This window comes from Bos javanicus, chromosome 13, assembly GCF_032452875.1.
Source record: "Bos javanicus breed banteng chromosome 13, ARS-OSU_banteng_1.0, whole genome shotgun sequence".
In the NCBI taxonomy this organism is placed as follows: domain Eukaryota; kingdom Metazoa; phylum Chordata; class Mammalia; order Artiodactyla; family Bovidae; genus Bos; species Bos javanicus.
The window spans coordinates 34,479,563-34,506,874 of NC_083880.1; the positions used below are offsets into that span (position 1 = coordinate 34,479,563).

At 42.6% G+C, this 27,312-nt stretch overlaps 1 protein-coding gene across 17 annotated transcripts in view; it reads left to right on the plus strand.

The window, feature by feature from the left end:
• ZNF438 (zinc finger protein 438) overlaps window positions 1-27,312 on the plus strand; it is a 197,735-nt gene that overhangs the window by 169,112 nt on the left and 1,311 nt on the right. For all 17 annotated transcript variants that reach the window (XM_061436214.1, XM_061436213.1, XM_061436211.1 and 14 more), the window contains 2 exons: window positions 14,229-14,312; window positions 24,589-26,365. In XM_061436214.1, the coding sequence (XP_061292198.1) occupies window positions 14,229-14,312; window positions 24,589-26,365 (1,861 nt within the window). The remainder of the gene's footprint in view (window positions 1-14,228; window positions 14,313-24,588; window positions 26,366-27,312) is intronic.

Genomic DNA, 27,312 nt, shown 5'->3' on the forward strand with positions numbered 1-27,312 from the left:
TATGAGGCCTAAGAATTGCCCAGTTATTCTTGAATTTACTCATTTATCAAATGTTTTCTGTATGTCCTAGATTGCTATTAATATTGTTTAACAAAGAAAAATTGCAGATTTTTAAATTATGGTTTTGTTTATATTTCTTTCATCAAATATAATTACTTATGGAACATGAGAAGTTTGCTGAGCATATTTCATTTATTAATTAAATGCTGAGTGATTTATGTCTGTCTATAAAGTATGGTACTTTTGAATTTCAGACTTGTAAGCATGTGTGGATGCAAACACAACATGCACTAATGTATGAAATTCAAGTAGGACATCACAGCAGAGTTGTGGGGCTTAAGAAAACCCATGGCATCATTTGCTATCTTCTAACAAAATTTCTTACAATGGAAGCAGATTTAATGATCACATAAAGTGGAGGGTGAAAAAGTTGGCTTAAAGCTCAACATTCAGAAAATGAAGACCATGGCATCTGGTCCCATCACTTCATGGGAAATAGATGGGGAAACAGTAGAAACAGTGGCAGACTTTATTTTTCTGGGCTCCAAAATCACTGCAGATGGTGACTGCAGCCATGAAATTAAAAGACACTTACTCCTTGGAAGGAAAGTTATGACCAACCTAGATAGCATATTCAAAAGCAGAGACATTACTTTGCCAACAAAGGTTCGTCTAGTCAAGGCTATGGTTTTTCCTGTGGTCATGTATGGATGTGAGAGTTGGACTGTGAAGAAGGCTGAGGGCCGAAGAATTGATGCTTTTGAACTGTGGTATTGGAGAAGACTCTTGAGAGTCCCTTGAACTGCAAGGAGATCCAATCAGTCCATTCTGAAATCAGCCCTGGGATTTCTTTGGAAGGAATGATGCTAAAGCTGAAGCTCCAGTACTTTGGCCACCTCATTCGAAGAGTTGACTCATTGGAAAAGACTCTGATGCTGGGAGGGATTGGGGGCAAGAGGAGAAGGGGACGACAGAGGATGAGATGGCTGGATGGCATCACTGACTCGATGGACGTGAGTCTGAGTGAACTCCGGGAGTTGGTGATGGACAGGGAGGCCTGGCGTGCTGCGATTCATGGGGTTGCAAAGAGTCGGACACGACTGAGTGACTGATCTGATCTGATCTGATCTGAAGACAGTACTTACCAGGAACTATGCCAGATGCTATGAGGAATCCAAAGATAAATCAGACAGAAGACTGTGCTATTATAAAACAAAATCCTCGTAGAACAGCAGACATGATATGGTATACCTGGAGAACAGTTGATTGAGCCAGAAGTTTGAGGCTGGTCAGGAAACATGACCAGACGTGGCATTTGCTCAGGACATGAGCACAAGTGTAGAAGACAGAGAATGGGGGTTAGGGGGTCAAGGGACATGGATTAAGCTGGGAGAGAACTAGATGAAACTCATTAGAAATTCCAGTGCCTTCTATTTAAATGTTTCCTGATTTTGGATAAAGAATTTTAACATTGTAATATCACTCAGATAGTTTGTACTATGTTAAAAGCTTTCCCCTATTATAATAGTGTTGATATTATCCCTTTCTGTGTGAAAATATTATTTACAGAATCTCTAGAAGTTCATCAAATGTATTTTGTTACAATTTTCTATCTTTTCATATTTTCAGGTTTTGGAGATTTATGGTTTTCCCAAAGCTTTCTTTTTTTGTTTGACATTTTCAAATGAGGAACTAATAATGTAAGGACATGTATTTTGTGTTGGAAAACAGCAAACTGTAGCAAGTGATTAACCATGTTTCTGGGGTGGGGAGGAGGAAAATTACATGCTAAGGCCAGCTATAGTGGTAACCTATACTGTAACTTTGTTGAAGGAAAACACCACTGGGATTGAAAATGCAAATGGATTTGTTATTGATACAGGGAAACATACAAATGAGCAACCTTGCCAATGTTCCTTTTAGAGGGACAGTTTATGTTTTTTATGTGCCTGGAAGATGTTGACTGTGGTTTGCCAATTAAGCATGAGTGTTAAGTCCCCATACAGTTAATTAAAACAAGTCCCATTCTTCATTGGTCAGGAAAGAGCCTTAGGTCCAGGGGAGGGCTGTTTTGCTGGAGTCATTCAGAACTCTGAAGACTTTTGCCAGTTTCACCATTCAGTCTTGCTGTTTCGTAGGGAAGACGATTGTGAGTAGAAAGGTCTTACAGAAATCTTCTAACACTTTTCTCAGCTCTGTCATAACATTTATATTGTTTAAACATAGTTATCAAATTGTGTGTGCTGTTTTTATTCAGTAAGAGTAAGAATAAATGGAGCTGAGAAAATGGCAGATGCTTTGAGGCAAGATGTAGTGGGTCTTAATGACCCCCTTTGGAAACATCGCAGTTAGCTGAACATGCTCTGTACAACTCCTACTAATTTTCAAAACCTGTGCATTATTTAACTGTGAAGCCATAACCATTACTGTCTATCATGTGAATTCAGATTTAAAGCTGGTAAAAAAAAAAAAAAAACCTTGGATTTTCTGATTCAATAAACTACTATAAAAAATAAACATATCACAGCCTAAAAATATATTCTTATGTCTTACAGACATAAAAATATGTACTTACATCTCACAGAAGTAAATGTTTTGGTATTAGTGAATATAGCATTTCAACTAAAGGAATATTTGGGATAGCTAGTTAATAATATATATATGTATTTTTAAGTTTAGGAAAATAATCTTACTTATTTTAGACTCTTAATATCAGGGGTGTGTGTGTGTGTTCAGTTGCTCAATTAGGTCCTTTATAAACTTCTTCATGAATTCTCTGTCTTTGGTGAGCTTTAAAGCATCCTGGCATATAGTGGTTTCTCAAATGTATATTAAATTTTGTTTAAAAGTGCTTGAAACTCTCATTTTTTTCAAAAAAATCTTATTGCCTAGATGCTATGAAAACACTGTAATCTGTTTTTTAGTGAAACACCAAGCTGAAGTTCTCAAGTCTATGTGTTTATTTAACAAATATTTTATTGCCTTTGGAGAGGCAAGGAGCAAAGAGAAACAGGAAACCAAAGTAAGATCCACTCTCTTATAGCTCAGATTCAGTGAATAAAACTGGGCTGTCTTTCCAAGCATTTTACTGTTTATGAGGATTCAAAGCCTTTGACTGTGTGGATCACAATAAACTGAGGAAAATTTTGAAAGAGATGGAAATACCAGACCACCTGACCTGCCTCTTGAGAAACCTATATGCATGTCAGGAAGCAACAGTTAGAACTGGACATGGAACAACAGACTGGTTCCAAATAGGAAAAGGAGTACGTCAAGGCTGTATATTGTCACCCTGCTTACTTAACTTATATGCATGAGAAATGCTGGACTGAAGGAAGTACAAGCTGGAATCAAGATTGACGGGAGAAATATCAATAACCTCAGATATGCAGATGACATCACCCTTATGGCAGAAAGTGAAGAAGAACTGAAGAGCCTCTTGATGAAAGTGAAAAAAGAAAATGAAAAAGTTGGCTTAAAGCTCAACATTCAGAAAACTAAGATCATGGCATCTGGTCCCATCACTTCATGGGAAATAGATGGGGAAACAGTGGAAACAGTGTCAGACTTTATTTTTCTGGGCTCCAAAATCACTGCAGATGGTGATGAAATTAAAAGACATGAAATTAAAAGACACTTACTCCTTGGAAGGAACCTGGATAGCATATTCAAAAGCAGAGACATTACTTTGCCAACAAAGATCAGTCTAGTCAAGGCTGTGGGTTTTCCAGTGGTCGTGTACAGATGTGAGAGTTGGACTGTGAAGAAAGCTGAGCGCCGAAGAATTGATGCTTTTGAACTGTGGTGTTGGAGAAGACTCTTGAGAGTCCCTTGGGCTGCAAGAAGATCCAACCAGCCCATCCTAAAGGAGATCAGTCCTGGGTGTTCATTGGAAGGACTGATACTGAAGCTGAAACTCCAGTATTTTGGCCACCTCATGCAAAGAGTTGGCTCATTGGAAAAGACTCTGATGCTGGGAGGGATTGAGGGCAGGAGGAAAAGGGGACAACAGAGGATGAGATGGCTGGATGGCATCACTGACTCAGTGGACATGAGTTTGGGTAAACTCCAGGAGTTGGTGATGGACAGGGAGGCCTGGCGTGCTGCAATTCATGGGGTGGCAAAGAGTTGGACACGACTGAGTGACTGAACTGAACTGAACCTGAAAATGGTTTGTTGTCTTGTTGTCTAATCACAGTTTCATTCTTTGAACATAGTACTGGGGCTGTTTCCTAAGCTCCTCTCCTGGTTTTTCTTCTCTCCTCCCCTCTCTTCTCAGTCTGGGGAAAGAACACCAAGCTAAGAACTGAACTCTGGTTCTTCTGCCCTTTTTTCTGGGTTCTTTGCTGTGCTATGCTGTGCTCACTCAGTTGCATCTTACTCTTTGCGACCCCATGGACTGTAGCCTCCCAGGCTCCTCTGTGGAATTTTCCAGGGATCAAACCCACATCTCTTGCATGTCTTGCATCAGCAGGTGAATTCTTTACCACTGTGCCACCTGGGAAGCCTCTGGGCTCTTGGAATCTTGGCTGAATCAGTGAGCCTCAGTTCATTCTTCTTTCAAATAGGGATAACAATTCTTGCCCTGAAATAGTCAAATGAGATAAGATACCATTGATACTGTTGATTCTCATCATTCACAGTAGTTACATTGTGTAAGGTCACAGGAACACTGAATTAACTAAAACTATACCATGGCTCCCAGGGGAAATGCAGGGTTAGGTTCCTGTGAGTCTCTGGTCACCATACAACATTTTCTCATCTATCAATATAGAACCTGCTTTTATGTATGTTTCTGTTCAAAGACACCTCGCTGAATATATCTTGTTGATTCCTTGACATGAATTTACCTCACAGAGACAGCATTATAACTCATGCCTGAACAACACTTATCTGACACACGTGTTTTCTCCATTAGGTGCATCAGACTCTTCTAATCCATAGGGACACCAGACAGCATATCAGCACTATTCTCAAAAACTATTTTAGACAGTGAAATCACTAACAATGGGGAAAAAATACCAAAAAAATGTGGCACTAAGTAGACAGCAAAAAGAACACTTGTTTATACCATGGAAGCTGAGGCAAGGCAAAGTGTCCACCACCACTGGGAATGTGACTCAGATTTGGAGATTATAAATAAATTTTAGCAAGCAGGTAAATTTACAAATAACAGAATCTGCAAATGAGGATCCGCTGTGTAGGAATGCCTTTTGTAAACTCTTAGAGCACAATATAAATCTCAGAATAAGTTGCAGAATAAAACTTCTTTTGGAACTCACATATTATAACTTTGTGCAGTGTTGATATTATTAATGTGAAGTTAATCAAGTAATAATATGTTATTTGAGAGCAGCTACAAGTTCTTAGCCCAGTAAAGCTACAAAAACAGCTCTTACTGTGAACTCTGTCTCTTCAGCACTCACATTTAGTGCACAGTAGCGATGAGAACCACTGTAATTTGATGCTTTGTGTTTAGTGGTTAACGTGGCTTTGTGACCTCATTATGGGGAAGGGGAGGGAACATTCCCTATGTTTTACCAAAATATTATGTTTCTAAATATGTGACATTCATATGGAAGTATTTTGATCTTAACTAGCAGTGTAAACGCTGTTCTTGGCCTTTTGGTACCATTTTATGTTGCAGACCAAGTACAAATTGACATTTTCAAGCTGGTTTTGGTTAACTCCTTAGTGTTGCAAATTGGAACTTTCCAATGTAATAACTTCTGCAAAATACCGCTGTGAGTATTAGTATGTTATGCTGTTGACAGAAGTACAAATGGAAAACACACACATACCTATGGAAGTTTCCTCATAGGACAAAATGGAAATGACTTGGGTGGCCTAAGCCTTATCAGGCAGACCTCATACTGGGAGTTATTTTCCTAGTTGAGATAAAATACTAGAGTCAGGAATATTCTTCTTAGTAAATTTGGATTAGGACTATTTTCATCATTGGAAATCGCCAGACTTCCTGTGCTTCAAACACAGACTACCATCAGATTATCCGCTCAGGCCTGGATCAGTGTCACTGTAGCCACTTGGCAGCAGAGTCTTTCGGAAACTCCAATTAACCATGTAAATATATTTCATAGCATCACCTCTCACTTTGTCAGGACCCCCGCTGCCTTTCTATCATTAACATAAATGCAGGTGCAAATAGCATTTATGTACTTTGATAGGAAGCAGTTGGAAACATCTCACCGTGGGACCCAACACTTTGAGATTGTGTACATCTGTTCCAATAATGTATGCAGCCCCAGCGACACGAACACAAGGATGCGAACATCTGCCCCCGAGACCGTTTGCCATATAGCAGATGCTAATGTCTTTATTTATGCAGATGGCTGGCGTGACAAGCCGAGAAGGGATAAAAGGGAAGAAGTTTAACAGCAGTATTTCGATGTTATGAAGCCAGGAATATAGGTTAGGCATTTTATGTTTGTAAAAGTCTACTACTAATAAATGGGGAAAAAGTGGAAACAGTGACAGATTTTATTTTCTTGGGCTCCAAAATCATTGTGAATGGTGACTGCAGTCATGAAATTAAAAGATGCTTGCTCTTTGGAAGAAAAACTATGACAAACCTAGACAGTATATTATAAAACAGAGACATACTTTGCTGACAAAGGTCCATACTGTCAAAGCTATGGTTTTTCCAGTAGTCATGTATGGATATGAGAGTTGGACCATAAAGAAGGCTAAGCACCAAAGAATTGATGCTTTTGAACTGTGGTGCTGGAGAAGACTCCTAAGAGTCCATTGAACAATAGGGAGATCAAATCAGTCAGTCCTAAAGAAAATCAACCCTGAATATTCATTGGAAGGACTGATGTTGAAGCCGAAGCTCCAATATTTCGGCCACCTGATGCAAAGAGCCGACTCATTAGAAAAGACCCCGATGCTGGGAAAGATTGAAGGCAGGAGAAGAAGGGGGTGACAGAGGATGAGATGGTTGGATGGCATCACAGACTCAATGGACATGAGTTTGAGCAAACTCTGGGAGATGGTGAAGGACAGCGAAGCCTGGTGTGCTGCAGTCTGTGGGGTTGCAAATAGTCTGACACAACTTAGTGACTAAGCAACTACTACTAATAGGAATAGAAATTCATAAATCTTGTCATGCTTTGAGTAGAGTAAACATATTGTTGTTTCTTTAAATTAATTCACATCAAAACCCTAAAAACATTTATAGAAATTCCAGCACTTAAATCAGAAGCAGCAATTAATGATTATTTTTGTCTTGATAAAGTAATTTTAAATGGTTTTGAATGCCTTTTGCTAAGAGTACTGAAAAAATTGTGCTCTTAAAAAAAAAATTACAGTACTACTAAGAGAATCTTGTGATGATAGTTCTTAAAATTGGAGAAAAAAATAAAAATGTCATTAGTTTAAATATATTGAGTTGGCCAAAAAGTTCATTTGGGTTTTTCCATAAGAGGTTACAGAAAAACCCAAACAATCTGTTTGGCCAACCCAATAATTTATAAGATATTTCATGAATATAAATTCAAATTGAATACAATAAAATTTGAAGTATTACATATTTTTAATACTTTGGTCAGTCAAAAATTTTTTATTTAAGCTGTATTCTAATATTTCCAACTAATGACATTTAACTGTAATTTATATTTTTATTAAAGTAAATTACCAAAAAGTTTATTTTTATAACTCTCCTAAGGATCTGCTTTACAGCTTCTCACACAGGAAAAAGGTGAAGGAAAAACTTGTCAACCAAAAATGAGACATTTCCAGATTTTATTTTCTATTCTCATTCACATACACACAAAAGAAATCACAGAATCTTCAAAGATCTGTAATATCAGATTTTATCTAGTTAGCAGTTCTCAAATATTTTAATTTCAGGCCCCTTTACATGCTTAAAAACTACTGAATATTTGTTTATGTCAGTTGTATCAATTGGGATTACCATTTTTGAGATTATAAACTGAAAAAATATGTATTTGTGGATTCATTTTCAAATAACAATAATCTGGGCTTCCCTGGTGGTCCAGTGATTGAGTCCGCCTTGCAATGCAGGGGACACCAGTTTGATCCTTGATCTGGGAGGATCCCACGTGCCTTGGAGCAGCTAAACTCACGCACCACAACTGCTGACCCTGTGCTTCAGAGCCTGAGAGCTGCAGCTACTGAAGCCTGCGTGTGCAGAGCCTGTGCTCCTCAACAGGAGAAGCCTCGGAAGTGAGAAGCTCCCGCTCACCACAACTAGATAAAACCCTCAAGCAGCAGCGAAGACCCAGCACAGCCAAAAATAACTAATAATAATAAAATAACAACAGTAATCTCATTACAGCTTAACATATTTTGTGTAATTGGCTGTATTTTCCAAAGCAAAAGAATTAGAAGACTTATCACTGATTTACATTTTTTGCAAATCTTTAAAGTCTGGCTTCATTGAAAATCATAAGAGTCTCCGACTCTTTTCTGGTCCTGTAGCCAGTATGTTGTGATAGATTGTTTATATTGGAGTGTTTGAAGAAAATCTAGCTTACAGTAACTGGAAAGCGGGTATTTTAATGGCCTTCTCAGACAATTGTGGATATTTTTCTTTGCTACTAGACCAAAACACGCCAGGTAACTGTAACAGAGCTTAAACAAGTCAAGTAAGGTAACAGCTTACCATGTAGCTGTAATGTGAAATTGAAATTGTATTGTATTCTTGTATTCTATTACATTTTGGTCTGTATGACACTTGAATCTTTTGCTCATTCATGCAATGTTTATTAGAGAGCATTAGAACTTCCCTGGTGGTCAAGTGGTTAAGAATCCGCCTTGTACTGTCAGGGGCACTGGTTCGATCCCTGGTCCAGGAAGATTCCACAGGCCAAGGGTCAGCTAAGCCCATGCACCACAACTACTGAGCCTGAGCTCTAGAGCCTGCAACTCACAACTACTAAAGCCCTTGTACCTCCAGCCTGTGCTGGGCAACAAGAGAAACCACTGTGATAAGCCCATGCTTCACAAGTAGCCCCCACTTGCTGCAACTAGAGAAAGCCCTCACAGCAGCGAAGAACCAACACAGTCAAAAATAAATAAATAAAATTAGAAAAAGAAAACATTAGTTCACTGAATTACACAGGTCTTCTATATATGCCATTTTATACAGTATTTTGGAAATCTTATCTGTTAAAATAAACACCAGTCTTGTCTAGAGAAGGCAATGGCACCCCACTCCAGTACTCTTGCCTGGAAAATCCCATGGACGGAGGAGCCTGGTGGGCTGCAGTCCATGGGATCGCTAAGAGTCAGACATGACTGAGCGACTTCACTTTCACACATTGGAGAAGGAAATGGCAACCCACTCCAGTGTTCTTGCCTGGAGAATCCCAGGGACGGGGGAGCCTGGTGGGCTGCCGTCTTTGGGGTCGCACAGAGTCGGACATGACTGAAGCAACTTAGCAGCAGCAGCAGTCTCATCTAAAAACCTACTAAGTATAGGAAAGCTTCAGGCTCTTGGGGATGCCTTTAAATTTTCCAAAATTCTAATGCTGCTCGAAATAATAATTTTTATTCTTGACCATGAGTACAGCCAGATGTTTTCTCTTGTAATGACAAGCTTCACTCATCCACTTTTGAGAAAATGTCTGCCCAGTACCCAGCACTGAACATGATCTCTCAACATATGTCTGTCAGATGTTCTTTCAAGTAAGGATGGTTATTCCAATGAAGAGCAGCTAGTTCAGCTTCAAACCATCCACGAGCATTTTTCCTCAGGGCTACCACCATGCCTCTGTGCCACGGAAGTCATGTCCTCATGCAGGATTTTATAAAGGCATATAAGCTCAAGGTCTAACAAAACTAAATTTTCGTCCTGCTTTTCTGTTGTTCTGCCGAGGGAGCCTGGTGACAAAGAATGCGGCTGTTTGGACAGTTTGCTGTCACGTCCTGAGTTCATCAGTTTTACAGTTACATCCTCTGTCCCATCAATGCATTGTGTGCAGAGGTCAGCAGTGGGGAAAAGGCAAGTGACATCTTATTACGAGCAGGAAAAGAGAGTGGGGAAAGCCTCCCGGGTCAGCAGGCTGTACTTTGAGAAACAGTACTCTAGAAAAATTCCCGCTTGGTAAAAAGAGGATGTTCAGGCCCATAAGGATTAGGATTTCACGCAGGCTCATCCCAGCAGCGAGTGAAAGAGCCAAAGCCAGACCTCTGCTCACGTCTGCACATGTAATCGACTTGCTCCCCTGAAAAGGTCCCCACCACCAACAACCAAAAAAAGAAGATTCTAGTTCTGTCAAGTTCACTAAAGGTATAGGACTTACCACATGAGGAATGTGGAAGTTCTTTCAGCATTTTCAGACATTTTCATTCAGTTATAATATTCTTCAATGACCTCAATTTTGGAAGCAGATGGAATAGAATTTGAAAAAAATCTGGAAAACTTAAAATTCTATCTGAAATTATAAATAATATTCTATCTGAAATTATAAAAAGTAATTAATGACTTTTTCCTTTCATTTTTGCGCATATTAAAAAAAAAAAACCTCTTATGTCAGTGCCTAAAAGTGTTATTAAATAGACTGTGTAATTAATGATTTTTAAAAGTTTCACTTTGGTGTAAACCTAGGCTGTTTGTTCACCAGAAGCTCTGTTAAAGAAGGCCACCATGGAGTTTGGGATTGACACATACACACCACTATGAATAAAATAGATAACCAACAAGGACCATATAGCACAGGGGACTCTGCTCAGCACTCTATAATAGCCTATATGACAGAAGAATCTAAAAGTGACTGGATATATGTATAAGTGACTCATTTTGCTATATGGAAACTAACACAGCATTGTAAATAAACTATATGTCAATGAAAATTTTTAAAAAGAAAATAATATAAAAGAAGAAGGCCACCACCCTAGAAGAAGCCTGGCATTCAAGCACATTGTGAAGGAACTCTTTCTGTGTAAATTTCCTTAAAAGTCTTAAATTTCCTGTAAATCTCCAGCAACCATGCTGTTAGAAAAGGAAGCTCTTTGTCTCTCCTGATGGTTACGTTCTCTGATTGGAAAAAGTTGAAAAGACTAACTGTCTCAACATAGAGATGGATGGTGTGGCACTCACAGTCATTGGAGGAGACTGACATATTAACAGAGTCATCGGCAAACCCCTTCATACATTCAGTGTGTTGAAATGGAAGGAGAGCAACTTTGGGGCCAGACAGACCTGGGTTCAAACCCATCTCTCCCCTGCCAGCTTGTGACTTGCCAGAAAGATTAAGTGTCTGCATCTGTGATCCAGAATACTATGATCAAGAGCTAGTGGAAGATGAAGTCAGATCGTACTTTGAGTACCGAATCTGACCCATGATGGAGGGACATTTTAGTCCTTCACTAGGGGGCTTATGGTTTAGGGTAAGGGAAGACGCCTGTTGATAAGTAGAAACAGGGAACATATTATATACTCTACCTGTGGTAAGAGTTCTCAGAAAGAAAAGAAAGGAGATAGGGCAGTAGCTTGAAAGGGAGAGACAGCCCAAGGATTATTTACAGTTGTTGATTTTGTTTGTATAGTTTTGTATCCAGCAAAAGCACAGGAGAAAGCAACACAGTGTAGCTAAGAGCTATCAGGTCGCTCATCTAGTAAATAACACATTGTATGATGGCCGTGTACCAGACAGGAACTGGGGGCCAAGGTCCTGACAGTGAGCTTACCTTGTAGGAGGAGGAGACAATCTCATTATAAAAATAAGTGCTGTGAAGGACAATTAAAGTAGAGAAAGAAAAGAGCTGTGTGTGTGGCTGAGCACTGCCTTTAGGTGGGATGACCGGGGGAAGCCTCCTGACTTCAGGGGTCTCACTGATGGTGAAGAAGCCCTGAGGCCACAGAGGGGCCTGGAGACACGTGTGGGTGCAGCACAGCATTGGGAACACCCCATTTCCTGATTCAGTTCAGTTCAGTCACTCAGTCATGTCCGACTCTTTGCAACCCCACGAACCACAGCACGCCAGGCCTCCCTGTCCATCACCAACTCCCAGAGTTTACCTAAACTCATGTCCATTAAGTCAGTGATGCCATCTAACCATCTCATCCTCAATCGTCCCCTTCTCCTCCTGCCTTCAGTCTTTCCCAACATCAGGGTCTTTTCAAATGAGTCAGCTCTTCACATCAGGTGACCATTTCCTGATACTAAGGCATATATCGTTTCATCTATCGTGTTGCAGGACTTCAGATGAATGGTGCATATTTAGAGCAATAGAGATGCTTGCTCCTGACCCCCTACCCCAGAGAAGATAGACTTATTTGTGTTGTATCATTAAAGAGGGGAGTGTAGAAATAGGAAGAAGAGACAGTGATCTCTCTGTTCCCCACAAGGTCTCAGACACTTTAAGCTGCTATAACAAAGTACCATGGTCAGAGTGGCCTCTAAACAGCAGAAATTTATTTCTCAAGTTCTGGAGGCTAGAAGTTCAAGATCAGGTTCTAAATGGTGAGAGCCCCCTTCTGGGTAGCAGACTGCCATCATCTCATATATCCTAACAGCAGAAAAAGAGGAAGAGAAATCTCTGGAGTCCCTTTTATAAGGCATTAATCCCATTCACGAGGGCTGCACCCTCATGACCTACTCATCTCCTGAAGGCCCCATCTCCTAATACCCTTACACTGAAGGTTAGAATTTCAACATGTGAATTTGGTGGGGGCGGGTAGCGGGGGTGGGGGGGAATGAGTCACCAATATTCATTTCATTGCAAGGTCAATGCCACAATCACTGACAAGGGAGAGAGATGGGGATAGGGTGGGGTGGGGCAGAGGGGTGAGGCTTCAGAAAGGCAACAGGAACAACCTGGCTGGTCCCAGTGAAGAACTGAAGGAAGTCTGTTAGGATAAGAAACAGACTGTGGAATTGGTCTGCAGTCTGAGACTGGAAACCTTGCATTTATGATGTTGTCCAGTGTTCACAATGGCTCAGTTTCTCTGGCTCCAGGCAGTAGGTAGTGGGAGCAGAAAGTACAGGGTGGGACCAGTCAGGGTAAGCACTGTTGAAAGACACCCATGGCATTCTGGGAGTATCCGTGGATGATCAGGCATGAAACCTGATCTGGACTGGGAGTATCTACCTAAGCACACAAACCTACAGAGTCTCAGGGAAAAGAGAGCAGGTGGGTTGTGTCATCATTTCATCCCCTCAGGGAAAATGAGTTAACTCTTACACGTTCCTAACCTGGAGATGAGAGTAAATGTTTCCTTCAGCCAGCTCTCTAGTTGTATCCAGAGAACAAGAAAGATACTGACAGAGGAGAAGCTGGGCAGACTTCAAAAGAAAAGGAACCCAGATTGGTTCTATAGCTTTCAAACTCTGATGCCTTCATTTTTATTCTTTATTTTTTTAGTGATTCAGGTCAGCATCAGCTGAACCTCAGAATCTGTACAGTATATGTGAGTTAGCCCACACAGAGCCAGGCTGGTCAACCTCATAGAAATAGTTCCCTGCATACCCAGGATCTCAGTGTCAGCAGTGTCTGGCACTTCATTTTCTTTCCAGAGTCAGTATCACAGGTGGTCTCTCTGTGTTAAGGTAAGATGTGCCTTGATTGAAGAAATGAGAAACCGTCAGTACTTACTAATAAGCAGGAGTTTCAGGGAATAATTATCAACATAACTTAGAAATACATGGTGCTGTACATTTGGACTTAAAATCATGAACTATTTGACATAAAAGTTGAGATATAGAAAAACTTGCATTAAAAAAAAGTCCTAAAACTTTGTGAGTCAAGGATAAATCAGAAGTGAAGATAGAACAAAACTCTGCCATAAAGCAGTGGAATCATTATTTCATTTTTTAAAAAATGCAGTTTGTACATTCTTTAAAAAGGTCTGTTCTATATACATACACCAAATCTACTTTTGTAGTAATGGTATAAAGATAAGAATATCCTTGTGGTTCCAGCCCCTTGCTTTTAACTATACTGCAGTTGAAACATTGTGATCTTCACCACTTCAGTTGCATAACCAGGGTGTTTTGACCAAAGTCAAGCATAGTCTGCACACACCCTAGTTTGTTTCAACTGTCTGCGTGTTCTGATGTTGAAACCCTGTTCTTTCTGTTTATCCCACTAAGGAAAAGGTTTTCTTCACCAACTGTCATCCCAGATAGTAACTGTTCCAACTGATATTGAAATACAAGATGTAAACAGAAGGGGTCCGTTTTTAACTTGTTGGTGGAAGATTTCTTGCCCTGAGAGACTAACTCACTAAAGCTCTTTTGCAGGAGATGTCTCCCTGCTCCCCAGCCCTGTGGAGAAACTGCTGACTCAGAAGATGTTGGAATCTCCTGGAAAGACAACCTGTACAGGTATATTTGTTTCTGGGAGTTTGGACTTCAGATGAAATGATGTGCTGGTTTTACCGTGATGAACTTCAGTGAGCAATGCCTTCTCAGATTCAACTGCATATTTACAATTCTAGTAATATTAACAATGAAAAGAATAGTGGGGAAATGGGCTTATCAAGTATCTCACAAGTTGCCTTTGCCCTGCTCTGTGTCCCCCAGTGATCATTAGCTCTTAGTTAAATTCTGATGCTGCTCAGTCATTTTTAGATGTGGGTAAAGATACCAAATCGACTGTTTTATAACAGTGAATGAAATCTTGTGAACACTACAGGTTTTTTTTGTTTGTTTGTTTTGCGAAAAAGAGAAATAACTTCATCTTTCTCAAAGCATTAAAAATAAGACTATCTCACAGAGTTTTCAACTGTTTTTCATCAGAGGCACTTGAAATTCATAATAGTTCCCCCTAGAAATAAGGACTGATAAAGGGGGGCTTGATTAAAATGAAGGGGAAAGTCACTGAAATCGAGCATTATTAAACCGTATTTTAAATGATAGAGCTTTTTAAATTTTCTTTTTATTTGGGACATTAATTATATGACTTGAAAAGAATAATTACCTGCTTGAATTTAACAAAAACCACATTGTGTAACATTTTTTCTCATGTTAATATTTTAGGTAATTGGCTTTTAAACTTGTTCATAAAGAATGCTTGTTTTCTCCGACTTTGTATTTGTTTGATTTTATGGGCTGTAGTTCCTCTTTGGGTGCCAAATTTTTATTTCTATACACAAGCTATCTTAAACATATTTCTTAATGATTTCTCCAGCAAAATACTGAAATTCACAAGCGCTTTCCAACTTTGGTTGCTCTGCCCACACCCTCGACCACTCACATGTTTTCTCTCCCAAAATGAAAAACTGCATGTCCGTCGCTCTCACCTTTCTCCCAAGATGTAACCAGAGTTCCTAGTCCCTGTCCCTCACAGGACCCCTGAGACCTGGGCTTACCCCACGCCCTGAAGGTCTACCAGAGGAGGTGCTTTCTTCCCCGCTAAGCTGGAGAACAAGAGCAATTAGTATCAATAGTCAGTATAAACAAAAGCAGAGGAGAGTGGCCCCAGAAAACTGCTCTTTGCAATGCACATCTGTTCACTCCTATTCACTAAATACTGTTAATCTGATTAGCACTTTGTCAACTCCATGCAAAAATGGGGTTGGGTGGGGGAGCGGAACAGGCAGGGAAAAGAGAGCCTGGTAGGCTGGATCAGATGAAGCTGCCAGAGTGGGTGGCCCCAGAGAGGCAAAAAAGAAATGCTTTACAGGTTTACTGGGAGAATCATTCACAAGGAATAGTTATTTCTTCCCATTTCCCTTCATTTCCCTCTCAACAAAGAAATACACTTTTAAGGATTCAGTACTATTTCCACTGGGCTTCCCTGGTGGCTCAGTGGTAAAGAATCTGCCTGCCATGCAGGAGACACTGGTTCCATCCCTGAGTCAGGAAGGTCCGCTGAAGAAGGAATGGCAGCCCACTCCAGTATTCTTGCCTGGGAAATCCAATGAACAGAGGAGCCTGGCAGGCTATATAGTCCACGGGGTCATAAAGAGTCAGACATGACTTAGCGACTGAACAGCAACAACGCTGTTTCCATACGATTCATGGTCAAGATTTGTGCTTGCTTTTTTTTTTTTTTTTCCCTCCCACCAAATATAAGTGTCAGGAGCCTCATACTTCTTGGCAAGAGAAAGTAGAAGACAGAGGACTTCCCTGATGGTCCATTGGTTAAGAACCTGCCTGCCAGTGCAGGGGACACAAGTTCAATCCCTGGTGCAGGAAGACCCCACATGCCCTGAAGCAGCTAAGTCAGGGCACCAAAACTAGAGACAGCCCTATTGCAGCACTGAGGACCCAGTGCAGCCAGAAAAGAGAGAGGGAGCAAGAGTAGAAAACTAATGTCTACTGCAAAACTGACGTGTGGTAGGCCCCACCCTGGCACGTTTATGGATACTTTTTTCATTTAATCCTGACAGCAACCAGATACAATTATGCACACTTTATAAATAAGAACACTCAGGCTGAGAGTGAGTGACTTTCCTAAACTATGAGACAGAGACAGGAGTTGAACCCACATCTGTCTGAACCCCCAAACCCATGGTCTTCCCACTAGAGACTATGATGGTGGTCATTACCATGGATACAGCTTCCAGGCAGCAGGTAGAACTGGGAAGAGCCTTTGGTGTCACCTGGGCCAAGCCTTGAATTCCAGTCTGTTACCTGCTGGCTTTGAAATCTGTATCTGTAAAATGCACATGAACAGTAATCCCTAACTCAGTGGATTGTGGGGATTAAAGGAGATAATGCATCCAAAGTATTTTGCACAGTACCTGACACATGAAATATGCCTTATCATTGGATTAATGTTGAAGAAATAGCATTGAATAGTGCTAGGAAAGAAAAGGATCTCCTGTGCTCAGAAAAGAATTCTCTTCCTTGCTAAGCTAGGCGATGATGAGCAAGACAGCTCTCAAAGCCCATGCTGAATGGAAGGTGCCAGGACATCCCTGGGGTGGCTGCAAGAGGGGAGGGAAGGGAGCTGGCTGGGACCTCAGTTCAGCAAGGGCAAGTGTACCGAGGAGGATGGACTCAGGAAACAAGATCACCAGGTGGGACTGTCTTGCTTTCTCATACGGTGTCGGATTTCCTGAACTAGGGGTCCTAGTAGAGTGATTCTGTGAAGTCTGAGTGCTGTGGATGTGTAGACTAGAGTGGTCTTGGCATCCTGAATCCTCAGAAACAAAGAACACTGTGCCTATGCTGCCAGCATGCTTTACAGCACTGTCTCTCCCGCCAGCACTCAACACAGCCCTGTGGACGGCGCCGCAGAGCCTGGAGGTGCCTGGGGGAGCCAGTGGGCGATGGCTCCACGTGTTTATGGGTTTTTCAACAAAATTAAATTGAGCTCCCCCCATGTTCAGAGGCCTTTCTTTCATCTCGGACTTCTCCAGGGTTTCACCATACTGGTTTTAACCAGAGACCATCCTGGGAAACAGTTTGAACCCCAACTGGAACTTATTATTGGAAAGCCAAGTGAGAGGGAGAACAGGGATGCCAAGCAATAAAACTGAAAATAGAGTTTCTCAGTTTAATACAATTAAAACCTAAACAAGCCCTAAAAGTTTGGGCTCTTTTGTGGCCAAGAGTGCTTGGCAGCACTCTTATTCTGGGCCTAGAGCTAGGGAGCCCTGTGTCAAGAGCAGGGACCCTCTTTCTCTACCTGTTCTCTGCTCTGGACTTAGCCATGGACCTCGGTGTCTCCCTAGATGGAGTGATGGTGGAACCGTGTCCAAACCAGCCAAGGGTCGAGTGGGAGCAACTTTGTTCAGAAGCAGCACCCTGCGCCTTGGTTCTGCGGGTGGAAATCAGGAAGTGAGTTATTTGCAGCTGTTGGAGAACCGCCTGCCTCATGTGCTTGTCTCTTAACACTGTCTGTACAGGGGCATGTTGTGAAGCAGCCGGATGAGGCTAGCTTGGCTGTGGGCTCATGGACCACTGACCTGCATCTTCCCTCTGCTGCCTCTCACGTGCAGCCACACCCATCAGTTAGACCTGGTGGAGGAGATGCACGCAGGACCCACTTGGTCCTTGCTCCAGACAAATAGCTGGCCGCCTTATTGGATTCCTCAGAATCCTGTGGTTAATAATTGGTAAACTCAACTTTGAATATCTGCTTCAAGTGCCTCTTAGTTTTTCATCAGTTCTCTAATTAGTGGGCTGTTGGAAAGAATCTTTTAATGGTCATTGAAGTTTGGGGATATGACAAGCCATTTCTACTTTCAAATTTCCCCCCCCCTCCTTAAAATTTAGAGATAATACTATATTTTAATATAATATATAAATTATAATATAATGTAAAATATCATATATTTTGGAGTTAAGGGCAATTTTGTAAATACTTTCCCCCTTTTCAATTAATTAACTTTATTAACTAACTTCATTTATTTGTTTATTATTTCTGGCTGTGCTGGGTATTCATTGCTGCACAGGCTTTTTTCTAGCTGTGGCAAGCAAGGGCTACTCTCTAGTTGTGACGTGCGAGCTTCTCATTGCAGTGGCGTCTCTTGTTGCGGAGCGTGACCCTTAGGGCATGGACTTCTGTAGTTTTGGCTCTTAGGCTCTAGAACACCGGTTCAGTAGTTGTGGCCCACAGGCTTAGTTGGGATGTGGGATCTTCCTGGATAAGGAATCAAACCTGTGTCTCCTGCATTGGCAGACAGATTCTTCACCACTGAGCCACCAAGGAAGCCTAAAAATTTTCCCCTTCTTGAGGGGAGGATGAAGAAGTAGAAGCCCATTGTCCACATTAGAATCAGATGGATATGGACTTCAGCTGTTACTTAACTTCCTCAAGCTCTTTTTGCTTAATCTGTTAAGGGGGACAGTAATACTTATTTGTAGAGTTTGCATAAGGATTCACTTAAGAGACCCAGCACAGATTCTAGACCATAATGACTCACTACCACCTCGTTTTCCTTTAATCCACAGTTAGATCAAATTCTCACCGACTGTAAATGTCACTCTTCAAAATAATTATTTTTAATACACTTAACATATTAAAAACAGCCCACATATAAAATCGTAATACTAAGTATTTGCATTGTAGAATTGTGAAAAATTAATTTTACTGAGTGAGCCTTTCATGTTTCCAGTTAATAAAAGTCCATGTTTAGTACCTGGGAGTCCTGTGAGCCTCTTTACCCATAACTGTGTTATGGGTAATTTCGCAGGATTTCCAGAAATGATGAATGTCAGTGGAAATTTCGACTTACCATTTAGTGCACAGTTCTCTGAAATCTGTGATTTAGTACGTGACAGGTGAGGGGTTTTAAATCACACCATCTGGGAGAGAGGCCTTGTAAATGTGTCGTGGGATAAACCACTGTTGCAGCCGCATAGCTGAGAAAGACTTGCTACAATCGTACCATTTCAGTGTTTTAAAAAACTTCATGGCATTTTCAGCTTCTCTAAACACTCTTGTTGTTCAAACTACTTTAAAAAAAAAAACAAAAACTTGTGGTTTTATAGCAAACTGACCTTTATTGCAAATCGCTTTGTTTTACGTTTTTTAAGATTTTGTTGTTGTTATTGTGGATCACTTTTAAAGTCTTCATTGAATTTCTTACAATATCATTTCTGGTTCATGTTTTTGGTTTTTTGGCCTCGAGGCATGTCAGGGATCCTAGCTCCCTGACCAGCACCCCTTCATTGGAAGGTGAAGTCCCAACCATTGGACCACCAGGGAAGCCCCTGCCTTGTTTTATTTTAAGGAGCCAAATGTTGGGAGAGATGGTTCTCAGCACTTCAGTTGTCCTTGGGAGATAATGAGCTCTGATGCTTCCCAGGACTGAACCTTGAGGGGTGGTGATGCACTGCCTGTCAGATGACTCAATTACTTCTCTTAACCACTAGCAATTCTTATCCTTAAGTAGGCAAGGAAAGGAAAAACTGGAAATGTTCTTTCTGACATCTGGACATAGTCATTTATGAACAGACACACACTTACCCATCACCAACATCCCCAGAGATATCCTTCTGCAAAACGGATCCAAAAAGGAAACTTTCATTTGCCTTTCATTCATTCAACAAATATTTATAGGTACCTTCTCTGTGCTAGGCATAGCAAATATTCAGTGGAAAATATGCATTCATCTCATCCTACCCTATAGTTACCCCCACCACTGTGCCTTTACCCCAAAGGCCACACCAAGACTAGTTTCTTTGCTTTCCTTTGAGAGATATTCTGTGTATACACGGGGATTAGTTTGTGTGTGTCTCTCACTACTTTAAAAAAAATATCCAAGTGATAGTATCTCACATCTTGGAGAGTGTTGTGTATCAGTCTAACTCATTCTTCTTTTCTGCTGCTGCTTAGTATCCCATTGCCTGAGTGGCTGACTGTTGTATTTGTACCTGTATTAGTACTTTGTTTCTGTTGCATGGTTGGCTATTGTATTAGTACCCTCTTGCTGAACATTTGAGTAATTCCTAAGGAGTTTTCCCCTCTATTTTTATGGCCTTGCCCTCTTTTTCCTGCTATGATTTTCTTCTAATGCATCATTTCATTCCCTATCACCTCATCATTAATGATTCTGGGAGAAGGGACTCAACATCACCGTCATGATCTGTTCCACACCTATTCCATCTGTATGGAATTCCCAACAGATCCAGGCAAGTGTGAGTAAGTTCAGTTTATCCTGTAAGGCCTTATCCTTTCACCCCACAGATTTCTTCTGATTATTGATCATGAGGCTAATTGATACACTTTTCTACCCCCAGGATCTACCTCTTTGAATTTCAGGGAACCTGGGGAAAACTGACTGTGTGGCAGGCCCCTTACCTGTCACCCCGGGCTCTGTCGTCCCAGGCTGCTCACCAATCGGTATTCTCCCATGCTGGGATTGCAGTTACCCTAAAGTTTCCTTTGCTCCGGGACCACAATCGGCTTCCTTTTCCTGTGACTGTCATTGGTCTTCATGTGAGATTTTATTTCCACTGTAATATAGGAACATCTGAAGATTCGTTGAAGCATATCTACTTTAAATGTATCATAATTAGCCCTCTCCCTCCCTTCTGGAGCAGCTCAATAAATATAGCTGGCTTCATTGCTAGGAACCTTAACTGTCAGAAGATTGCTTTCTTATACTCCGTCATAAAACCTGGGGAGCCCCTTCCCAGCTGAAGTCTTTGGGGACTTTGAGGTGACCTTGACCACCAGTTGTTGCTTCAGCTGCATCTTTTGTTCTTTGTTATTTCTGCTCCTCGTCACACTGACAGAGCCATTCTCTGCTCTGAGGGTCAGTTTTTCCTCTTCTAGCTTCCTCCTCTTTTCTCTCTAATCCCCTTCTTTTCCCCTCTTTGTGTGTCTGTTTTCTTTAAAGTAATTTCTTCTTCAGAGCTTGCTTGTTTCTTTGTACCCCAATAGCATCATTTACCATTCTCTCTTATTACCTCCTCAGATGGTTAGTCATTTGGCCTCACCTCTCCCCTTTAACTTTAAAAGGTTTTTTGTTTGTTTGTTTTCCTTCTTTTTTAAAAAATTCATGGTGCTATCCTTATTCTGATGGTGGGCAAGTTAAATTGAAAAAAAGTATTCCAGAGATCTATTCTCTATTTCTTTTTTTAATTTTCAAAGTAATATGGCAATTTTCAGTTTGCCTTTAAATTGTGTTTTTCTTTCATTTACTGATCACTTTATTACAAGTATCACTTATAAATTTTACAAGTAATTATCAGATTTCTGAGTGTATCTGTAACCCTTTTCCAGGCCCTAAAGAGGTAAATAAACTCCCCATCATCAAGGAATTCACTTTTGTGGAGGGGGTGTGGGATGGGGACTGCAGACCATAATGTAATCCATGAGATGGAGCGAGTGTGCTGGAGGAGATGGAAATGGGAAGTGGGGCAGGGAGTTCAGAATGGGGCTACAGGTTTACTAAGGCTCTTCTCTTTACTAAGAGAAGAGTTCACCATGAAGAGGCTATTTGAGCAAAACTTGAAGGAAATGCTGCAGCCCTTACTGGGGATGATCTAGAGAAGCAAGTCAGGGTGGTGAGAGTGGCAGGTGTAAACCCTCTGGGATTCAGGTGTGTGGCCCCTATGAGGATCAGCAGCAAGGCTGCTGTGCCTGGAGAGAACCTGGGGAGGAACTAGGTTGGAGCACTCCCAGGAGCCCAGGGCTCCAGGCCCTTGAGGCCCCTGCAAGGACTTAGGCTCCAGTCTGAGATGAAGAGCCAATTGGACAGACTTGAGCAGACAAGTGAGGTGTCTTGCGCTGCAATGCATTATTGTCACATATTGTATTTCAAGCAGACTTGAGACTAATTAAGGCCAGCATAGCCTTTCTTCCAGCTCTTCTTGCTATAAATACTGTGTATTCCATCACTTAGGAGTAGGAACTAAATAGAAATCACCCAGTGTTCCCTGTTCCACGATAGGTTGTATAGATGCAAAGACCATTGTGACTGTCAGCCAAAAGCTGTCAATAATTTTAAGCTCTCTGTAAACTCTCTCAATCCTGGTTTAATGTATTTATTTACAGCTTACTTCAGTACTTCTTCTAAAAAGTTAAAAGGAGGTTTAACATGAAAGATGTTTAAATTTAAAAGCTGTGGAAATAGAACTTTAAAAATGAATTAAATTATGCAGGAAGATGAAGCAGATATAGCCAATCAGTTTAGGTGACTATTGTGAGGTGATCAACTAGTCAGTTTACCCATGAACTTCATGGTCACAAAGCCAAAAAGGAAAACAACAGATTACATAATTATCCTTGTCTAATTTTTCCAACCTTAACACAAGTCTTTTCCCTTCTTCCTCTAATGTATGCTATAATACTATGTGAAATATGTTTCTAGCATACTTTTTCTTCATCAAACAGTGATTACTGTCTAGAATAAGGTGATCAGTCAGTACATATTTGCTGAAAAAAATCATTTTTGTGCTAAAATTGTTAGTTCGCTCACTGTAGACATTAAAATCAAGGTGATTAAAATCATCAGATTGCCAGCAAACTAAGGGAAAAGCTGTATCATTTCATCTTTATACCTTTCACATGACATGACATGACATGACATGGCATGAAGTAGCAGGCAGTTGTATCCAACTCTTTGCAACCCAATGGACTGCATCCCACCAGGTTCCTCTCTCCATGGAATTTTCCAGAAAAAAATACTACAGTGAGTTCCATTTCCTACTCCAGGGGATCTTTGAACCCGAATCTCTTGCGTCTCCTGCATTGAGCAGGTGGATTCTTTATCAGTGTGCCACCTGGGAAGCCCTTTATACCCTTGGTAGTTCCTAAACAAATAGTTCTTCGATCCTCTTCCTATAACTCCAAAATTTAACAGACTCTGAAAACAGAAAATGTTATCAAAAGTTGGATATTAAAACACATTCAGAGGCAAAGCCTAAACTGAAATAAGAACTTTAAAAATCATTCCCCCCCTGCCCCCACCTTGTGAATGCCCATATATTTCACTACAGAAGTGGTAATAGGTTTAATTTGGGGTATTATGCAGACTCTGCAAGGTGTTATGTAACATCTGCTGTAAGCATTTATTACTTTTTTAAAATTTGAAAGTGTAAATTCCAAAGCACATCTGGCCCCAGTGGTTTCAGAAAAAAACCATGGGTGGCAGCCATCTCTAGAAAAGTGTGGATACCTGGAAAACACAAGCTGACTGATACGAGGTACTCAGAAATGAGAAGTTCTTCTGCAGCCAGGACTCAGGAGCTTGAGGCCTTAGGGGAGAAAACCAATGATTCAGTCCTTAGAAGCAGTGCATGGAAATGTTTCCATAATTGTCCCCTCAGAGCGGTAATCATGGCTTTTTGGGTCAGCCTAATAAATCTCAAATATGAAGTGTTAGCCTGTCAGTTAAAATTGTTCCCATCGGTGTCCTGGAAGGCCCTTTTTGTGTGATCCATGTATTTTTTATGTTGTCTCTGTGTCTTTACTTATCACTCTGTATCTTTTTGTTTTTCTTCCAACATGTGTGTAAGGTGTCACATCAACTTTTTTAATACTGGTGATTTAATTGTAAAAGCACACATAAACAGTTTGAGAGGTGTGAGAAGAAATTCACAAGTCACACGGGGAAGCAGCCACAGAGCCAGCATTCAGTCTGGCATGCATCCCTGTGTGCAGGACAGATGGCGCTGCCAGTGGGTCAAATTTGTCCTAAAACCGAGTAAGAAAGGAGGTTGGTACAAGAAACGTTTGTTTCCTAACAAAGATACAGTGGGATCCAATATGGGCTTTGTGCTCACAGAGCATAAGTTTAATAGGGAAAGCAAGACATTTATATGAAAGAAATAAGAGTCTGCAGTAGAACATGCCAGAGGGGATGTAGCCCAGAGCTCAGGGACAGGGTGGGGAGCACTGGCCTGTAAAAATAAATTGGAGTGAGGTCAACAGGGAGGATGGACTTGCAGAATACAAAGACAGTCCCAGCTTTCAGGATGCTCTGTGTTCTGTAGTAGAGATGAACAAATATAAATTACTGTGGAAAGTGGTGAGTGTTATGACAAGGGCCGTGGAACCCTGGAGAAGAACAGTCATGAGTCCCTGGAAAGGTGGGCAGGAGCTGACCTCCATCTTGAGGAACACTAGCTCTGCACCCATGGGCAAGGTTGGGTGCAGGGATGCTTCCGGGCAGAGGAGATGGTTGGTTGCTTACCTGTGCTCTCAGCACAGGACAGTGACTCCAGAGTGCCTTTTTATGTTGTGTTGTCCTTGCAGGCGAACCAAATATCCCTCCTGGGGCGATTCACAGCGGGAAAGGCCTGCAGAATAAGAGTCAATTTAGAACCATCGCTCCAAAGATTGCGCCCCAAGTCTTGGCACCCAGAGTGCTGCCGGGCCCGGTGCCTTCACTCTCTGATCAGGCGAATCCAGGCCCTTCCCTCGGCTCCAAGCCCCTGGGGATGCCCCCACAGAATTATGCGCTGATGCAGGTGGCCGGCCAGGAAGGGACCTTCTCGCTGATCGCTCTGCCGCATGTGGCCTCAGCTCAGCCGATCCAGAAACCCCGGATGCCTCTGCCCGAGAACCTAAAGCTGCCCATCCCCCGGTACCAGCCCCCGAGACCTGGCAAAGGAGTCAGAAAGAAGCCAGAGCTCGAGAGGGGCTGCAGCAAATCTGCCCAAACCCAAGCAGCCCCTCCCCCACCTGAGCATCCTGAGCCCCCGCACAAGCCCAACCCACCCAAGGTGGCACCAGACCAAGCCCCAGCTGCGCTGACCAACAGGAGTGGCCACCAAGACCCCGGGCCTCCAGGGACCAGCAACCATGGAGGTTGGACTCCTCCTGCCACCCCAGCACTGGCCACACCAGAGGAGCCTTCCGCCGAGCAGGGCCTCCAGAAGAGTTCAGGAAGAGCGAAAGTTCCAAGCAAGAAAACCCCCAGGAAACCTTCTGCTGTTGCCAGTGAAAAACCTCAAGAACCGGTCGATGCCACCAAAGCCATTTTGTCATCACCAGGCGTCATTGGAAACGCGGTCCAGGTGCCCTCTTCCGTCCCCAGAGGTAAACTGCCCATCCTGCCCTACTCGAGAGTGAAGACCACGCAGGTTTACAGGAGCGGAGCCACCGTGAACACTGCGCATGTCCCCTTCCCTGGGCTCAGGACTGCCCGAGACCAGACGCCCTCCATCCCGGAAGGCTTCAGTGCGGCCCCACAGGTGGGGGACAGGGGACCTGCCCCACCGGCTCCTGGTCAGAGCCCCGGCAACAGTGCCTTCTGTCAAGCCACCAAGCCCGACCTTAACCATAAAACAAAACTGAACGGTGAGACAGCGAAGAGAAGAGGAAGAAAACGCAAGGGCCCAGACGAACTTTTGACATTTCAGGGGAAAAGGTGGAAATGTGTCCTTAGTTGTAAAGACAGCAAAGCAAGAGTCAAAAGTGAGCCCCAAGAATCCAGGGACCAAAAACCGGAGGCCGTGAAAAAATACCGGAGCATCATGCCCAAACCTGTCCCGGTCCTGCCAGCCCTGGCCTTGCCCCCAGCCACCCTCCAGCCCCCGCCACCCGGGAGCCTGGGACACATGTCTTTCGATCACTCCCTGGCCCCCAACCATCTGGACTGGAAGGAGGACGGCCAGCCCCCAAAGCCAGACTCTGCCTTCAGAAATGGGTTTGCCGGCCTCAGGAAGACTTGGCACAAGTGCCACGTGTGTGACCACCCCTTCCCGTGCAAGCAGCACCTCCGCGAGCACACGAGCGCATCCCCGGACAGCCGGCCCTACAGCTGCCGGCTCTGCAGAAAGGTGTACAAGCGACGGGGCAGCCTGAGCGCGCATGTGCGGCTGCACCACGGGGATTCCCGGCCCAGGAGGCTTGTGTGCTGCGAGTTCTGCGCCAAGGTGTTCGGCCACGTCAGAGTGTACTTCGGCCACCTGAAAGAGGTGCACGGTGTGGCCATCAGCACCGAGCCCTCCCCCTGTGAGCCGCAGCCAGGGGACCTGCCGAGGACCAGAGAGCAGACCCCTTGTGAGGTGGAGGGACTGGTGGACAGGTGAGTACGATGCGGGGTGCTGGCCAGAAGGAACTTTAAGATTCCAGATCAGGGTCGGATCCCACATTCCGGAAGGTGAGTTTGGAAAGACAGCCCTCAGATTAAGATTTCCGAAGTTAACTGCTACCACTTAACCTCTGTTCTGTGAGGAATGGCCTCATTTCTCTTTGGTCTCTGATCATTCATGATTTTTGACCAGCTTCATTCTCCATCAGCCAGGGCACAAGGGCCAGCTTGAGGGATGCTGGAGACATTCGGGCATGAGATTAATTTTGCATCTGAAATATGGAAGAGTAACTTAACATCTATGGTTATGGTCCTTTTGACGAGTAATTTCCCCCAAACTTTTATGCCCACAGAATGTATATTGAAAGAGCATCATTTGTCCCAAAACTGGCATACCAGCTGGTGGGGACTCAGCCCGTCCAGGGCAGACCTGCCCCTCAGCACTTGGTCTGTTTCCCCCTGAGGCCAGGTAAGCTGTCTCCTACATGGTTGCCTGTGCGGTGCTTTTTTCCAGCACTGTAAACAAGGCAGCTGAATCATTTGAAAGCCTGTCAGGTGGGTCAGAGAGTCCTGAGTAAATCAAGGAAGCACCCTCGGTCTGTCCCTTTTGCTCTGAGTGATGGAGGGGGTTTCTGTAAGATGCATGCACATCAGTACCATGCACATCAAACGTCTCCCAGCACTTTAGAACCTCGGTCCCTCATCATCACCAGTTGTTCTGATGGTTCTCAATGCTTTCTGTTCACTTTCAGCTCAGTCTCTCATAGTCACTAAAAATAAGCTACACCAGTCCTGTTTCTTCCCGGCTTTTCTGGAGTTTCTCTGTGTCTCTTTATGCATTTCCATTCCCTTTTAGATACCTGTGCCTTTTCCTAAGGTACATAGCCACCTCCCCCAAAGAAACCTCACTTCTGAGTGGTTAATGGAGTCCGTTTGATTTT